Consider the following 18621-nt stretch of genomic DNA (forward strand, 5'->3'; position numbering starts at 1 on the left):
AATAGGTGGGAAAATGTGGGATACAAATGCAACAAATATTAACTTACAACCATTAACTAACTGGCAGATCATACTGCTGCACAATGCCAAAGAAAAGTACATAACCGTAAGAAGAAAAGAAGGCCACTTTGGTTCTCAAATGTACTAAATAAAAATATAAGGGAAAAAAGGTTAGCTTTTATAAAATTACAAGACATTACAGAAAGAGAAAAACGTGTAAAAATACCTGGAAAAGATAATAGAAGCAGAAAAGCAGTCAGGAAAGCAATACGGTAAAATTGGAGAACAAGACAATTTTTTTAGATATGTAAAAATGGCATAGTGAGGCTCAAGGGTGAAGGGGAGGAATACGTAGAAGCTAATAAGGATGAAGCTGAACTGCTTTGTTATGATTTCTGTTCTGTATTCGTGGATAGAAGGCCAGGGGTAGGACCGGACCACAGAAAACAAACACTAATGGAAATGGATATGTGGTAATCAGGACCAAGTCTCAGAAGGCTGTTTGTGAAGAGCTAACTACTACTACTTAGCATTTCCATAGCGCTGCCACGGTTACGCAGCGCTGTACAAGTTTAAACACGGGGAGGGACAGTCCCTGCTCAAGAGAGCTTACAATCTAACGGTAACAGACTACGTAGTCAGTGTAGGTAACAGGAATGGGGAAGGTGGTTAGGCGCCAAAAGCAAGGGAGAAGAGATGGGCCTTGAGTAAGGACTTGAAAATGGGCAGGGAGGGCGCATGGCGTATGGGCTCAGGAAGTCTGTTCCAGTCATAGGGTGAGGCAAGGCAGAATGAGCGGAGCCTGGAGTTGGCAGTGGTGGAGAAGGGTACTGAGAGAAGGGCTTTGTCCTGTGAGCGGAGGTTACGGGCGGGAACATAGGGGGAGATGAGGGTGGAGAGGTAGTGAGGAGCCGCAGACTGAGTGCATTTGTAGGTAAGGAGGAGGAGCTTGAATTGTATGCGATATCTGATCGGAAGCCAATGAAGTGATTTGAGGAGAGGGGTGATATGAGTATATCGGTTCTGGCGGAATATAAGATGTGCGGCAGCGTTCTGAACGGATTGAAGGGGGGATAGATGGCTGAGTGGGAGGCCGGTGAGGAGTAAGTTGCAGTAATCAAGGCGAGAGGTAATGAGAGCGTGGATGAGAGCTCTGGTGGTGTGCTCAGAGAGGAAAGGGCGAATTTTGCTGATACGCCATGCCCCCTCCCTACCCCATCTTCAAATCTCTGCTTAAAACTCACCTCTTCAATGCTGCCTTCGGCGCCTAACCGCTTGAGAAATATAGATTGCCCCAATCTATCCACCCTATCAGATTAACTGTTCACTTGTCCTCTAGATTGTACACTTGTCTTTAGATTGTTCTCTTGTCTTTTAGATTGTAAGCTCTTTGAGCAGGGACTGTCCATGTTTAAATTGCACAGCGCTGCGTAACCCTAGTAGCGCTTTAGAAATGTTAGTAGTAGTAGGCTGGATTATACTCACAACTGGGGTATCCCAAGCATTCAGGCTCACCCAAAACAATTAACATTGGTCTGCAGGGTCACGTCGGTGACGAAATTTTTTAAGGATGAAATAAATAATCAAACATTTCAATTTTCACAATTCACTAATTGCAGATCAGAGTTTGTGGTATATGCCATCACATGCCCGTGCAAAAAGATCTATGTAGGCATGACGACAAGGATGTTTAAAGTACGGATGTTAGAACATAGAGCGAATTTGGTGAGACAAAGTATAAAAGAACCTATCGTAGAGCACTGTTTGCATTTACAACACAAGTTTGAAGATTTGCGGTGTTGTGTTCTTGAGAAAGTAGAGGGAAACCTAAGGGGAGGAAATCGAAAACTCATGCTGCAACAAAAAGGAGCTAAATGGACGTTTAAGCTTAAATCTTTAGAACCAGCGGGTCTCAATAATAAGATAGACTGGCATGTATTTTACTGACTGATTTGAATATTGATCCTATTGGATGTCTTCTATAATCAGCTGATTGAATTGCATTTAAAAGTTCTTCTGGGCGTATGACATCACAGCACCATTTTGTTTCTGATGTGGGCAAACCGAATGTATGGGGACCGTTGTGAAGATCAATCCTTTGTGTTATGATTATGAGTTTTACAACTGAATTTTTTACTTTTACAGAAAACTGGAAAGCTCTATAAATATAATAAGCAAGTGAGCACAGAAGTCCCTGAGGAAGCTACTTTATGGTGAAACGGTGGCGCCGTTTGACACAAAAGCTAAGTGCTGTATTTATTGCTTCAGTAGAGTGTATAAATGTTGCTCGCATTGGCGCTTCCAGTATCACTACGGTGAAGAAACAGTTTGAGTTGTAATTTTGAGGCATTTTATTTGCACATAAAAAGAAAAGAAAAAATTAGTGGAGAAAAGTTTACAACCCCCATGACAGAAACTATCAACGGCCATTTTTTTGGGCATGTTGTAAACCTAGGACATGTGGTCCGATAGGTTCTGAGGGGTTTTCTCCTATAATATCACTATGTGATTGACCATTTTGGACTGGTATGTTGTTTTGTTTAGTATAGATTTACCTATTGATCATACCAGTGTATTCCTGCATTTTCAGAATTGAGTGTGTAATACTACCTAAAGCTCACTGACCCTATGAGCTGAAGTAACAGCCATCAAGGTCAAGTACTTCAGATTGCAGGAATTCAGTGGCTCAAAAGGACATTTCATCAGCTGGGTGAGAACGACGTTGAGATCCCATGACACTGGTAGAGGTTTGACAAGAGTAAACCTCTCGTGAAGTGAACAACTAAAGTCTGTCCAGAGATAGGCTCACCTTCTACATGCTAATAAGCACAAATTGCAATAAGGTGAACCCTTACGGAGTTGGACTTGAGACTAGATTCTGACAAGTGTAGAAGGTATTCAAGAAGGGTCTGTGTAGGACAGGAGAGAGGATCTACAGCCTTGCTGTCACACCAGGCGGCAAACCTCCTCCATTTGAAAGAGTAACACCTCTTTGTGGAATCTTTTCTGGAAGAAAGCAAAACCCGGGAGACACCCTTTGAAAGACCCAAGGAATTGAATTCTAAGCTCTCAACATCCAGGCCATGAGAGCCAGAGACTGGAGGTTGGGATGTAGAAGCGACCCCACATTCTGGGTGATGAGGGTCAGAAAACACTCCAATCTCCATGGTTCTTCGGAGGACAACTCCAGAAGAAGAGGGAACCAAATCTGACGTAGCCAGCAGGGTGCGATCAAGATCTTGTTTCCGCGGTCTTGCTTGAGTTTCAGCAAAGTCTTTCCTACTAGAAGTATGAGAGGATACGCATACAGAAGGCCTGTTCCCCAATGAAGGAGAAAGGCATCTGAAGATAGTCTGTCGTGGGTCTGAAGCCTGAAATAGAACTGAGGGACCTTGTGATTGATTTGAGTGGCAAAAAGATCCACCGAGGGGGTGCCCCACACTCAGAAGATCTTGCGGGCTACGCCCATATTGAGTGACCACTCGTGAGGTTGCATAACCCTGGACAGCCTGTCAGCCAGATTGTTGTTTACGCCTGCTTGGAGAAACATGCCGTGATGGCATACCCAAAGCCACATCTGGACAGCTTCCTGACACAGAGGACGAGATCCGGTGTCCCCCTGCTTGTTGGTGTAGTACATCACAACCTGATTGAATCAAGATGATTTGGTTGGACAGCTGATCTCTGAAAGCCTTCAGAGCGCTCCAGGAGGCTGATCTGAAGACCTGTTTCCTGGAAGGACCAGGCTCCCTGAGTGTGAAGACCATCTACATGAGCTCCCCACCCTAGGAGGGATGCATCCGTCCATCAGCACTTTCTGCGGCTGAGTAATTTGGAATGGTGGTCCCATGGTTAAATTGGGCCAGACTGTCACCATTGAAGAAAATTGCGAAAGTGAGTGGACAGTTCAATCACATCCTCTAGATTCCCCGCAGCTTGGAACCACTGGGAAGCTAGGGTCCATTGAGTAGATCTCATGTGTAGACGTGCCGTGGGTGTAACTTGAATTGTAGAGGCCTTGTGCCTTAAAAGTCTCAACATCTGCCGAGCTGTGATCTGCTGAGATGTTCGAACCATGGACACCAGGGACAGAAGGTTGTCTGCTCGATTCTGGTGAAGATAGGCTCTGTCCAGCAGTGCTCCAATAAATTCCAAATTCTGAACAAGAGTGAGAAGGGACTTTGCGTAATTTATTACAAACCCCAGCAGTTTCAGCACCTGGATAGTCATCCGCATGGACTCCCAAGCACCATCCTCCGAGGTGCTCTTCACCAGCCAATCGTCGTGATAAGGAAACACATGCACTCCCAGTCTGCGTAGCATTGCTGCAACTACTGCTAGGAATTTTTGTAAATACTCTGGGCGCAGTACTGAAAGTGCTACATCACTAACCGAAATCAAAGAGCTGGGAGTATCGGAATGTGTGTGTAAGCATCCTTTAAGTCCAGAGAGCATAGCCAATCGTTTTTCTGAACCATGGTAAGAAGGGTGCCAAGGGAAACCATCCTGAACGTTTCTCATACCAGAAATGTATTCAGGGCCCTTAGGTCTATGAAGGGACCCATCCCCCCTGTTTTTTTCTGCACAAGTACCTGGAATAGAAACCCAACCGTTCTTCCCCTGGTGGAACGGGTTCAATCGCATGGGCCTTTAGAAGGGCGGAGAGTTCCTCTGCAAGTACCTGCCTGTGCTGGTAGCTCCATGAATGAGCTACCGGTGGGCAATTTGGAGGTTTGGATTCCAGACTGAGGGTGTAACCCACCGGTCGGACGTTATGAGAGGCGACTTTTTCTGAAAAAAAATTAACCTCCCTCAAACCGGCAACTTGGGCGCACGCTGTTGATGAGAACAAGCACGCTGGGGCTGAGCCTCAGCAGGCTGGCAAGATGCGGAAGTGTACCTACGCCTAGCATAAGAATAGGGAGCCCTCCACAACCCACCAAAAAACCTCCAAGATGAGGAAATGGTAGCAGAAGGCACCCAGCGGGAGAGAGAAGCCATAGCATCATTGTGCTTCTTGATCTGGTCGACCAGGTCTTCTACCTTCTCTCTAAAAAGGTTATCCCCCCCCCCCCCCCCCGGCAAGGAACATCCGCCATCCGCTGCTGGACCGAATCGTCTAGGACAGACATGCAGCCATGAGAGTCTGAGCATTGCTATACCCTGAGCAGAGATTCTGGATGCCACATCAAAAGTGTCACAAGCGCCCATGGCCAGAAATTTACGACACGCCTTCTGCTGTCTGACCACCTGGTGAAAAGGTTCAGCCAGCTCCAATGGGAGGGCATCGACCAAACTAGACAGCTGTCTCACTGAGTTCCACAAGTGGACACTCGTGAAGAGCTGGAAAAACTGAATACGGGCAGCAAGCATAACGGACTGATACGTCTTCCTCCCAAAAGAATCCAAGGTTCTACCTTCTCTGCCTGGGGGAGCCGAAGCATAGTCCCTAGCACTCTTGACTCTCTTGATGGCTGAGTCCGCCACCATGGAATGGGGTAACTGAGACCTCATTAAACCAGGTTCTCCTTGGGTCCGATACTGGGGATCTGTCTTCTTAGGGATCACTGGGACCAGACAGAGGGGACGCTCAGATTCGCATAAGGACTTCCATGAGTACTTTATGCCAAGGACCTGTCACTGCCTCTTTAAGGTGGAGAGGTGTAATCCAGGACCTCGAGCATCTCAGCCCTGGGCTCATCCTCCACGTCTATGGGGAACGGAATGGCCTGAGCCATTTCCTGCACAAAACTACTACTACTACTATTTAGCATTTCTATAGCGCTACAAAGCGTACGCAGCGCTGCACAAACATAGAAGACAGTCCCTGCTCAAAGAGCTTACAATCTAGTAGACAAAAAATAAAGCAAACAAATCAATTAATGTGTAGAGGAAAGAGGCGAGGAGGGTAGGTGGAGGCGAGTGGATACAAGTGGTTACGAGTCAAAGAGACAAAGGAGAGTCTTTCCGGGGGGGGGGGGGGGGGGGGATAGTCTCCTTTCAGGTGGATGGGATGGTTCAGAGGGTATCACAAAGGACTCATTTGAGGAGAAGTACCTGGGATCCTCCCCTGACTCCCACTAGCGCTCCCTCTTCAGTATCGGAAAGCACTTCCCTTAGTGACCTCCGAGACTGTACTTGCCTCGACTCCAAAAACCTACGGTCCCGATGACGGTCGAGGGGCCGATGCCCGCACAGACTACGGTGAAGCTTCTTCCACCTATGTCGATGGGGAGTCGACCTGGGTAGCAGCTGACACCAGAGCCACAAGCGGCACCAAGCTCGGGAACCTCACTGCAGGCAGGAGGCTAGACGCCGCAGCAACAGAAGGCTGGGAAGGTGCAACCACCCCCGACACCGACTGGCAAAGCAGTCCTTCCAGAAGCTCTGGAAGTAGGGCCCGGATGCGCTTGTCGAGAGCCACCATCAGAGAAGGTTGCTGGGCCGGTGGAGCAGTCAGTAGCAGAGTCTCCTGAGGCTCAGGAGTAGGAACCGGACTGCTGGGAGGCCAACACATCGGCACATCCTGGATGGAGGGGGAGCGGTCCTTCCGGCGCCAACACTTCTCTGGTGCCAAATCCTTCGAAACCCCAGAGCTCCCGGCACCGTGTGTCGAGGGGGAACGATGACGGTATTTCTTCACCTTTGCACGATATACGACAGAGGCTCCTCAGTGCCAATGAGGACAACATTGAATCTTCACGTCACCTCGGGGTCAGGTCAGACGATGGTCAGTCCTGGGGTACCTGCACAGCAGGAGGCCTCAAGATAGGTGGAGACCCACTCAATGCCTCACTGCTCTCAGCATGCTGTCGCCTCTCAGCAGCCATGCGTACCTCTGCTCCCGACGTCGATGCCTCCCTTGATGTCCATGCCACCGACCTCGGTTCCAATGCCGATGTCGAAGGACCGGACCGAGCCACAAAAAGTTTCTTTCTCTGGGGTTCTCGAGCAAGTTGGGTTCTTTGCTTCATATGAGGACAAAGGGGACAACAAGCTGAGGTATGGTCGGGTCCAAGACCTGGATACACCAGTAATGGGTATCTGTACCTGAGATGGTCCGGTTGCACCAAGTATGTTTGAAGCTTCTGGGTTTCTTCGATGTCATGGAAGGGAAAACCGCACCGGCGAAATCAAACGACTTGATTTCGCCAAATGAAAAGGGCACAAAAAAGGATAGAAACCCAGATGCTGATGGAAAAGAAAGGAAATTTAAGAAAAAAGGGGAAAAAAATAAAGGAAGAAACTTTTTTTTTTCTTTAAAGGAAAATGAATAAGTCGAAGAAAACACTAAAAATCAAATATCAAACGTGAAGACTCTTTCCTGGGCATGAAAAAAGGAGCACAGAAATAATCTGCCGCTCCTCGTCGCGGAAAGAAAGAAATTGAAGAATGCCACATGGGAAGTCGGTTCGCGCGCCAGAAGGCTCTTGCAAAATTTTTTCCTTTTGCTATTGCAAATGCCGGTTCCTGGGCCGACGCAGACGTCGACCCTAGTTGTCCTCAGAGAAAATTACATACATTGAGTGTGAACATACAGATGTGCACGTCCTTGAAGGACAAACGTATATTTTATAAAAACTCTGACCTCTCATACACACTTTATAAAATATAACCACGCTTTTAGATAATCCCTATTTTCAGATGCACACACATCTGCTTATCCAAACTATACAAAATTACCCTCCACTTATTTATTTATTTATTTTATTTGCTGCATTTGTATCCCACATTTTCCCACAGATTTGCAGGCTCAATGTGGCTTACATTATGCTGCAATGGGGATAACCATTAACGGAATGATAAGTATAGAGAAGAGTTACGATTAAGGTAACTGAATTAGAAGTAAATAATTCATAACAGGTATATAAGAACAAGGACAATGTAAAACGTTCAATAATGTCAATGTAATTAAAGTAACCAGAATAAAGGAATCAATGTTGGTTTTTCTGGTGCATTTTTGATGTCAAGTCTTTTATGAAGGATTCTTGTTATAAGTTTCTTTGAATAAGTTTGTCTTTAGTAACTTCTGGAAGGTTAGTAGATCGTGCATTGTCTTTATGGCATTCGGTAGTGTGTTCCACAGCTGCGTGCAGAGGTAGGAAAAACTAGACGAATGTATTGATCTGTATTTAAGTCCTCTGCAATTGGGGTAATGGAGGTTCAAGAAAGTTCGAGATGAACTTTTTGTATTTCTTGCTGGTAGATCTATGAGGTCTGACATATATGATGGGGCCTCTCCATGTATGACTCTATGAACCAGGGTGCAGATCTTGAATGTAATTTGATCTTTCAGTAGGAGCCAGGGGTTTGGCTCTTTCATATTTCCAAATATGAGTCTAGCTGAAGTGTTTTGGGCTGTCTGGAGTCTCTTAATAGTTTGTGCTTTGCATCCGGCCTAGATGGAATTACAGTAGTCCAGATGGCTTAGTACCAGTGATTGCACCAAAGTGCAAAATACCTCTTTTGGGAAGAAAGGTTTCACTCTTAAGTTTCCACATTGCATGGAACATCTTTGTTACATTTTTCACGTGGCTATCTAGGGTAAGGTTTCGGTCAATTGTAACTCCTAGGAGTTTCAGCGTGTCCACAACAGGAAGATTGTGATTTAGTGTTTTTATATTGGTATAATTGGTTTTATTATACTGCGATGAAAGGATAAGGCATTGTGTCTTTTCTGCATTGAGCTTTAGTTGGAATGCATCTGCCCATGAGTTCATTGTTTGGAAGCTTTGGTTGATTTTATCTGTGATTTCTGATAAGTCGTTTTTAAACGGAATATATATCGTAACATCATCAGCATAGATATATGGGTTTAGGGATTGGTTGGATAGTGACTTAGCTAATGGTAGCATCATTAAGTTAAATAGAATCGGTGAAAGCAGCGATCCCTGAGGCACTCCACATTCAGGTCTCCATGGAGATGATATAATTGACTTTGATATCACTTGGTATGTTCTTGCTATTAGGAAGCTTCGAAGCCAATTCAGTAAATTTCCTCCGATTCTGAAGTATTCTAGAATGTTCAGTAAAATATCATGGTTAACCATGTCAAACGTGCTGGACATGTTGAATTGTAAGAGGAGAACATTATTGCCAGCTGCAATTATTTGTTTGAATTTGGTTAGAAGTGTTATAAGTACTGTTTCAGTACTATGATTAGCTCGGAATCCAGATTGGGATGAATGTAGGACTAAGAAGTTGTTCAAATAGTCGGTAAGTTGTTTAGTAACTAGACTTTCCATTAACCTAACTACAAGGGGGATGGATGCAACTGGGCGATAATTGGTTATATCATTTAATTTTTTCTTTAGGTCTTTGGGAATTGGTGTTAGTATATTGCCTTTATCCAGAGGAAATAATCCATGTTGAAGCATGCAATGTACGTAGGAGGTGAGATCTGTTATGAAACGTTGAGGAGCTGATTTTATTAAGTAACTGGGGCATGTGTCTAATTTGCAATGGGACATGGTGAATTTGTTGATCACTTGGGTGACTGTTTCCTCTTTCAGTAAGTCAAAATTTATCCATATTCGGTCTGCTGGATATTCATCAGAGTTAATAGGTAATGTAGATTGTAATTTAATAATTTTCTCGTTGAAGTGGCTAGATCATTTGCTGATGGGGTAACCAGTGAGGTGTCAAGAACATTATGTATGAGTTGGAATATCTTATGTATGACCTTGTAGTCCGGTCCGATTTTGGATTTGTAATATGAACTTTTAGTTTGTCTGGTTGTTTATTTATATTTTCTTAGCATTTTTTTCCATGCATTAAATCTTCGCTCATCTTTCATTTTAATCCATGCTCGTTCAAGTCTCCTTACTTGAGTTTTTAGTTTTTTCAGTTCGTCATTAAACCAAGGTAGTGAGTTATGTTTTCACGAGGTTCTTGTTTGTAATGGTGCTATTGTATCAAGTATATTGCATCTATTGTCCCAATTTAAGAGGTATTGATTGGAATCTAATTGAACTGTACATTCGTCCATATTGTGATATCCCCCTCTTTACTCAGGGTGACCTGGTTCTCAATATGCAGATCATATGCAAATTAGTGTGCTACCCTTTCTCGCTCAGGGTGACCTGGTTCCCACTAAGCAAATTAAACAGGTCTCACCACTGCATATTTCTCAGGCAACTCTTTATTCCAGCCCCTGGGCACACTTCTTCTAGCTTAATACTTTATGCTTTCATAGGTCTTCACACTGAGCCTCCCCACACAGATACATGGGCTCAGTACTAGCTTCAATACGTTGGGGACCCCCAACCCCAGGCTTTGCAGCCTGCTTCTCTCAGTACTTTGGACACACAGTCCTCCCTTTGAACACACAGTTCTTTACCAGTACTTGGGACACACAGTCCTGGACACACAGCCCTTCCTTTGAACACACAGTTCTTTACAAGTACTGGGGACACACAGTCCTTCCTCCTTTGAACACACAGTTCTATACGTACTGAGGACACACAGTCCAACACTAATGCTTTAGGGCCTTCTTACCCCAGGATTTTCAGCCTGCTTGTCTCCTTTAGACACCCAGTCCACCACAAGTCCATAAGGTTAGCCAGTATCTTCCAGGGGGATCCCTCTTCTTCTGCTGCCAGCTCACTTCTCTTCCTTTCACAACTCAGGTGGGTATAAAGGGGTTAATTAGCCAAATAGGACCCAGCCCATAACTTGCTACACCTGTTGCCACCCCCAGGACTCTCCCCGGTCCTAGCAGCCTCCAACTATCCCGGCCCCCGACTGGCTCCCTCTAGTGGCTCACCCGGACATTTTCCCTGGACATGTTTAGGGGAACAGCGCCATCTAGTGGCCTGCCCAGGATAGGACAGCCTCTTACTTCTCACAATATAGAACTGTTGCCAGAATAGTGCCAAATCAATTTGACCTCTTGTAGTTTTACGTTCTTGTTTCTGGACAAGGTTTTTTTATCTGCCATTGCATGGATATGTTTAGTTTAAAGTGGGCTGACCATGGTATCTCTGACCATTTTATATCTGTTATTATAAAGGTTTGATCTGTGGAGAATTTGTGTGTGATGAGGTCAAGCGTGTGACCTTTAACATGAGTTGCTTGAGTATTAGTCCAATTAAATTCCCATAATTGGAGAAAGTCCTTGCATTATCGTGTATTTTTTGCATTGTGGTCTTCTAGGTAAAATTTATGTCCCCTAGTATAAGATTAGAATTAGATATACAAGCATTCGAAATGAAGTCCATGAGTTGTGGTTGGCATTCTTGCCAGTTTCCCGCTGGTCTATAAAACAAAATGATGTTTAGATGGTCAAGCAACGTAGAGTGGTTGATCCTAAGTGAAGCAATTTCAAGTTGCAGTGTAATGGATTCATCTGTAGTTGTTACTGTAAAATAAGATTTGTAAATTAGTGCAATGCCTCCTCCTCTCTTTCCATTTCTTGACCAGTGAATAATTTTGTAGCCTGGAGGGCAAAGATCTAGTACTATTGGGTCATTATGACTGCGAATCCAGGTTTCATTGATAATTAATAGATCCAGGTTGTCTTCAGTTATCCAATCTGCTATTTTTCTTGCTTTATTAACAGCTGATCTGGCATTTGTGTATCCTAATTGTATTGTTTGAAAGGGGTCAGTTAAACTGGAGATTATGTTGATTTTTCTTAGCTGTCTATTTGGTGGTAGTGGAGGTTTATTATGTCCATTTTTCCTTTGTATTGATGTTGTTCATGTGAGGTAATAATTCCATTGTTTTGGTTGTTATTGTTGTTATGGCGGTATGTATTGTGTTTGGATGGTCGATAAGGCAGGTATATTGTAGAAATGCTGTTGATTTCCAATAGGGGGGTGGTTAGTATGTGGTGGATAAGGGTAAATGAGTAGATAGTAAAGAGTAGTTTAGCGATATTCATCTTGATGATATTTCCCTAGGAATGTTAGATTGACTAGTGCTCGGTAGTTATTACACCATTTACAACTCGTCAATTTATTGTACCAACGATTCAGCACTACACCGACTACTGTCTCGCAAGCAAAAGTGCCGATACTTGATCAGCCCTGGTTCTGCTCCTTACCGGCTCGTCCTGACTTGGATCGGGATTAAGTTCACCTAATGGTCAAGTGATTGGCGGACCAGGGTTGTATTCGCCTTTTGATTTTCTGTTGGGTATTATTAGGAATGTTAGAATGTTGGGAATTATTAGAAAAGGTATGGAAAACAGGTGTGAGGATGTTATAATGCCGTTGTATCGCTCCATGGTGCGACCGCACCTTGAGTATTGTGTTCAATTCTGGTCACCGCATCTCAAGAAAGATGTGGAGGGGCATAATCGAATGCGAACGCCTATCTCCATGGGCGTCTACGTCCGAAAACGGGTACGTGAAGAGGCGGGACAGACCGTATTCTCGAAAAAATGGACGTTTTTCAGCTGGGCGTTTGTTTTTTTTTAGCGATAATGGAAACTAAAAACGCCCAGCTCAAAAACATCCTAATCCGAGCCATTTGGTCATGGGAGGGGCCAGGATTTGTAGTACACTGGCCCCCCTGATATGCCAGGACACCAACTGGGCACCCTAGAGGTCAGTGCGGTGGGCTTCAGAAACAGCTCCCACATGCATAGCTCCCTTACCACGGGTGCTGAGCACCCAACCCCCCTCCCACAAAACCCACTACCCACAAATGTACAACACTACCATAGCTGTTAGGGGTGAAGGGGGCACCTACATGTGGGTACAGTGGGTTTTGGAGACTTCCCATTTACCAGCACAAGTGTGACAGGTAGGGGGGGATGGGCCTGGGTCCACCTGGCTGAAGTGCACTGCGGTACCCACTAAAAGTGCTCCAGGAACCTGCATACATGCAGGCCTCTAGGACTTGTTGCTGCTATATAACATTGGCACACCAGTTGACACCTGAAGACTAATCTCTCCGAAAACGTCCTTTATTGGAATAAGCACGCTTACTCACAGTTAACTGCAGATCAGAGGTTGTGCCCCACTGGCAACGAGTCTCACTGGTACTGAGATTAGCAGTAGGTAAGAGCTGGCAGAATGCTGTACAATGCCCTCTTTCAGCCACATTCAAGGTAAGAACTAAATTCTGTAACATGGCTAACACGTGAAAGGGATCTCTGCAGTGCGCATAACAGAAAAGGTGCCACACTCACCCGAGGGCCACATCAGAACTAGGGAAAGGCTGTCACAGGATAGAACACATTCTGCTGTCATAGAGGTGGGTACGGCATTTGAGGCTGGAAAAAAAGTTTTTAAAGTGGGTTTTTTTTTGGTGGGAGGGGGTTAGTGACCACTGGGGGAGTCCGGGGAGGTCATCCCCGATTCCCTCCAGTGGTCATCTGGGCAGTTGGGGCACTTTTTTGGGACTTGTTCATGAAAAAAAAGGGTCCAAAAAAAGTGACCCAAAATCGCGGTAAAAACGCCTTTTTTTTCGATTATCAGCTAAAGACGCCCATCTCTCCTCGGCCGATAACCACACCCCAGTTCCGCCTTCACCACGCCTCCGACACGCCCCCATCAACTTTACCCGTTTCCGTGATGGATTGCAGTTGGAAACGCCCAAAATTGGCTTTTGATTATACCGATTTGGGCGCCCGCGGGAGAAAGACGCCCATCTCCCAATTTGGGTCGCAATATAGGCGTTTTTCTCTTTCGATTATAAGCAGGATAGTAGAATTGGAAAAGGTGCAGCGAAGGGCGACTAAAATGATAGCAGGGATGGGACGACTTCCCTGTGAAGAAAGACTAAGGAGGCTAGGGCTTTTCAGCTTGGAGAAGAGACGGCTGAGGGGCGACATGATAGAGATATAAAATAATGAGTGGAGTGGAACAGGTGGATGTGAAGCGTCTGTTCATGCGTTCCAAAAATTCTAGGACTAGGAGGCATGCAATGAAACTAGTGTAGTAAATTTAAAACAAATCAGAGAAAATGTTTCTTCACCCAACGCGTAATTAAACTCTGAAATTCGTTGCCGGAGAACATGGTGAAGGCAGTTAGCTTAGCAGAGTTTAAAAAGGGGTTATACGGTTTCCTAAAGAACAAGTCCATAAACCACTACTAAATGGGAAAAATCCACAATTCCAGGAATAACATGTATAGAATGTTTGTACGTTTGGGAAGCTCGCCAGGTGCCCTTGGCCTGGATTGGCCGCTGTCATGGACAGGATGTTGGGCTCGATGGACCCTTGTGGTCTTTTCCCAGTGTGGCATTACTTATGTCTGGTGAGCGAGAGGTCAGGCCGGCAGGCGTCTGATAACAGTTGGACTTATGTTGACTCCGATTCGCCTATCCAATCGTTAGTCATACAAGGCCTTCAATGCACCTGTGACAGACCAAGATGCACAGAGGCCGTCTCGGAAATATACATTATTTTGCCATCAGAATCTACCACGAAAACAAACCCATCCAGAGTCTGCAGCAAATGAGATCCCAGTTCTCTGGCCACACTGTCCGAAGGGGCAGTTCAACTCGGCTGTTCCCAAGCTTCTCCTAAACCTGTGTAGTTCTCTCTTCCCCTCATGCTCCTCCGTATTCCACTCCAGGGTCCACCTTAGGAGTCAGCACAGATAGATGATCCGTAGTTTTTATGGCTCTATTAGGAAGCGTTGTTCCGGTGGTATGAGGATTTCTGGAGGAGAGATGGTTTTAAAGCGGTCTACAGTGCCAGTTGACCCTCTGAGTCAGTTGGGTGGTTCAAGTTGAGTGTTCAGCACATGTGGGTTTCTTTTCAGCAAATCTCAATTACACAAAGAAAGCCCTCTACAGTACATTTGTGTCTCCTTATTTGTTTATTCTCTTGCCGTCGCTCCTTTTCTGCTTTCGATTTAAGATTCCAGCTTGCGTGGTCTCAGCCTGGTGCTCTCGTGCGTTCCTTGTCCTGGGTGAGGTCTCGACTTCTCGCTTCTCCTGGCTAGGCAGCCGAGCTAGGGTCTCATGCTCCCGTGCACTCCCGACTGGGTCAAGGTCTTAGTGCCAGCTTCATGCCTTCTGATCAGTCGAGCGTATGCGCCCCTTGACTCTTGTTCGGAGCTCCTCATGTCTCCTCTATCAGCTGGATGTCGCGCCAAAGCCACGGCACGGATTGCCCACGTTCCACATAGATGACAGCACCAGACTCTGCGGCTCCAGGAGGCTGCCAAGTCATGTGAGTCAAGTTGCTTACACTATCGACATCACTCGCCGTTGATCAGCTGTTCCTCTGCACCACTGCGGGAGATTGTAGAGGGGATGGGATGATCGGCTGGTTCGCTGCTGAGTGAACCGCCGCCCGTGCGAACTAGGTAGGTCCTGCCGCTGCTCAACTTCCCATGAGGAGAGGTTCACTTGCCTCTTCTTCTAGAGGGTGATGGCAGCTCTGCCGTCGGTCGGATCAGTTCAAGACACGGTCGGGGTTCTTGAGACGTGTCTAACGGCTTGGCTCGGTCCAGGGTTGGGTCACTATGCCGAATTTGTCTTGCTCGGCCTGCTTGGCTACGGAACTCTTCAAGGCTAGTTAGTCCAATAAAAATTGTATCATCTTATTTTCTTTTCTATGTTTTGTTTTATTTCTATTTATTGCCTTTCATAAACTAATAATAATTTGTAGTGTCACTGGATGAGCACAATATTGTACAATGATCATAAGTATTAAGTCCTTGGTCCCAAGAGCTTACAATCTATGCCATTACCTGAGGGAATGTTAATGGAAGAGCTGAGATTTGAATCTTAATTTTCCTGCTTATCATCCCAACCACCAACTTACTTTTTCTCCTCTGGATCTCAAAGGGTTTCTGCAGCGATGGACAGCCCACAGGTGGCTAACTGATTCTAGGTTAGGGTAGATAATTTCTGATGCCCCGGGACATATACCACTGCAATCTCCCTTGGCAGCAACAGATTCTTGAGCACCTGTGTGACTAATTTCTCATGTACTAATTCTTTCCCTCTGCTTGTGATTAATCCCCTTTCTTTCCATATTTCCCCAAAAGTATGTACCACCCGAAAGACATATTGTGAATCAGTATAGATGATTCCATTCTGTTCCTTCAGGATTAATAATGCCTGACTCAAGGCATACAGCTCGCAGGTCTGAGCTGACAGTGTATTGGGCAGTCTTTCTGCTTCCAGTACTTCCTGGGTGTTTCCATCTATTACTGCATATCCACTATGTCTTTTTCCCTCCAAGACCCAGGAAGATCCATCCACAAATAATTGTCTCCCTTTGTGCAAGCGCCTATCCCTTAAATCTGGCCTGATTTTTGTCAGATATTCAATGATGTCTAAACAGTCATGTGATATGTCTTGATCCCCACTCTCTCCTTTTGATAGGATTAACACACTTCTCTGTGGTCAGGACTAAATCATCCTTTTCCATTAATATGACTTCATACTTTAAAGAAGCTAGGGGAAACAGTTTGGCCGATGAAGCGGCTAAAGAGGCTGCTCTCCAGGAACAGCCCACAAAAATACATGTCCTAATTCCTACGATCCCAGAAGCAGAACAGTTACCTTGTTTCACTAGGGAAGAGAAAGATAAGCTTATCCAGCTAGGGGCTGTACAGACAGAAGGAAAGTAACTTTTGCCTGATGGCAGGCAAATGTTAAACAAAGCTGTACTGAGAGAGGTGATGGCCATACTGCATCAGTAGACAAGTCACCTCAGCCTCTGGCTCCTCAAAACTTCTTAAATTGTGAATCCACTTCAGCATTGAAATAACTTGTGTACCTAAATTTAACGCAACTTGAGCTCAGAAATAGAAGTTTTAATATTTGGTCACATTATAAAAAAGTGGCCTAAGTAGTAGCCAAGGATTGCTGACTGAATGGTCATTAATGTGTCATTTTGGGGCCCTTTTACTAAAGCTTAGCACATGCTAAATGCTAAGATACCCACAGGTATAAAACTGGCCTATTTAGAGCATGCTAATTCCTTTAGGAGGTCTTTTACTAAAGCTTAGCTCTAGTTATCTGCAGCAGGGACCACAGGAATAAAATGGGCCCTGCTGCAGATACTCAAGCCAAGCTTTAGTAAAAGACTCCGTTAGCATGCACTAAGCTTTCATAAGAGTTCCTTTGTTCCTTGTTTATTGTGGCATAGCATACTGGTAAGAAAATCACCACATGCCACAAGTATTCACACATTAGATACACTACCTGTTGACAGTATGAGTCAAATGCTGCAAATGTGTGTTTATGCATTAGGCTTCCAAATGAGATGGCACTTTGATCTGCAGAGCGCAGCAAGGTTTGAGCCAGAGACATAATGGAGGGAAAGTACTCACGGAGAACCTGTCAAAGATAAAAAAAAAATCAGTATGCAACACATCAGTCCAGCATTCCTCTGTATCGCTCATTAAAAGGATAAAACAAGAGCTCAATGTTGGTCTACTCTGCTATTGTGGCGCTTGTCGCTTGTCAGTTCATATGTTCACAAGTTTAAAACGCTACTGACTGCTCAGTATTTTACTTTTATATTATTTACAAAAACTATTTTCCTCATTTTGATAGTGTAATCTACAGTCAAGACCCCTGAAGTAAGGCTTATTGCCGAAACACGGCCCATGTTGGTTCAGAATTGCCTACATCCATGACCTGTTTATCTCTTGTTCTCTCCATCTCCTTGCCCTAACTGAAACTTGGCTTTGCCCTGAAGACTGTGCTTCAGTCGCGGCCCTATGCCATGGAGGTTATCTTTTCTCCCATACTCCTTGTCCGGTTGGCTGCGGAGGTGGTGTCGGGCTACTATTCCTCCCTCCTGTAGATTTCAACCTCTTCTTCCACTTCAGTCTCACTGCTTTTCTTCCTTCAAAGTCCACTTTATCCGTCTATTCGCTCCTCTGCCTCTCCGAGTAGCAGTCATTTATCGACCCCCTGATAAGTCCCTTTCTTCCTGGAGGAGTAGCCTAGTGGTTAGTGCAGCAGACTCTGATCCTGGGGAACTGGTTTCGATTCCCACTACAGCTCCTTGTGACTCTGGGCAAGTCACTTAACCCTCCATTGCCCCAGGTATGACTAAATACCTGTATATACTATGTAATCCGCTTTGAATGTAGTTACAAAAAAAACCCACAGAAAGGCGGTATATCAAGCCCCATTCCCTTTCTCACTGACTTTGACGCCTGGCTTTCCTTCTTTCTTGAAACTTCATCTCCTTCCCTCATTGTTGGGGATTTTAACATTCATGCTAATGATCCCTCTGACTCTTATGCTTCTAATTTCTCGCTTTAACATCCTCCTTCAATCTTCAACTGTGCTCCACTACCCCCACTCACCAGAATGGCCACTGTCTTGATCTTATCCTCTTCTCAAACTGCTCACTCTCCAGTTTCTGTGCCTCAACTCTTCCCCTCTCTGACCATCATCTGATAACTTTCACACTTAAACACCCTCCTCCCCAGTCCCGTCCAATCTTAACCAATACATTTAGAAATCTTCAGGCTATTGACCCTCCTACTCTGTCCTCCAGTGTTTCAAAACTCTTCTCTACCACTACGTTATCCAAGTCTGTCAATGAGGCTGTCTCTTCGTATAATACTATTTTCTCCTCTGCTCTGGATACTGTTGCTCCTCCCATTCCCCATCCTGTAAAGCGTACCAAACCCTAGCCTTGGCTGACCTCCAGAATCCGCTACCTACGTTCCTGTGCCCGCTCTGCC

At 45.1% G+C, this 18621-nt stretch overlaps 1 protein-coding gene across 3 annotated transcripts in view; it reads right to left on the reverse strand.

The window, feature by feature from the left end:
* FANCD2 (FA complementation group D2) overlaps positions 1 to 18621 on the reverse strand; it is a 763224-nt gene that overhangs the window by 522895 nt on the left and 221708 nt on the right. For 2 of the 3 annotated variants that reach the window (XM_030205444.1, XM_030205443.1), the window contains one exon: positions 17120 to 17254. The exons of the other annotated variant lie outside the window; for it this stretch is intronic. In XM_030205444.1, the coding sequence (XP_030061304.1) occupies positions 17120 to 17254 (135 nt within the window). The remainder of the gene's footprint in view (positions 1 to 17119; positions 17255 to 18621) is intronic. 3 annotated transcript variants of the gene reach the window in all.

This window comes from Microcaecilia unicolor, chromosome 6 (genome assembly GCF_901765095.1).
Source record: "Microcaecilia unicolor chromosome 6, aMicUni1.1, whole genome shotgun sequence".
NCBI classification, from domain to species: domain Eukaryota; kingdom Metazoa; phylum Chordata; class Amphibia; order Gymnophiona; family Siphonopidae; genus Microcaecilia; species Microcaecilia unicolor.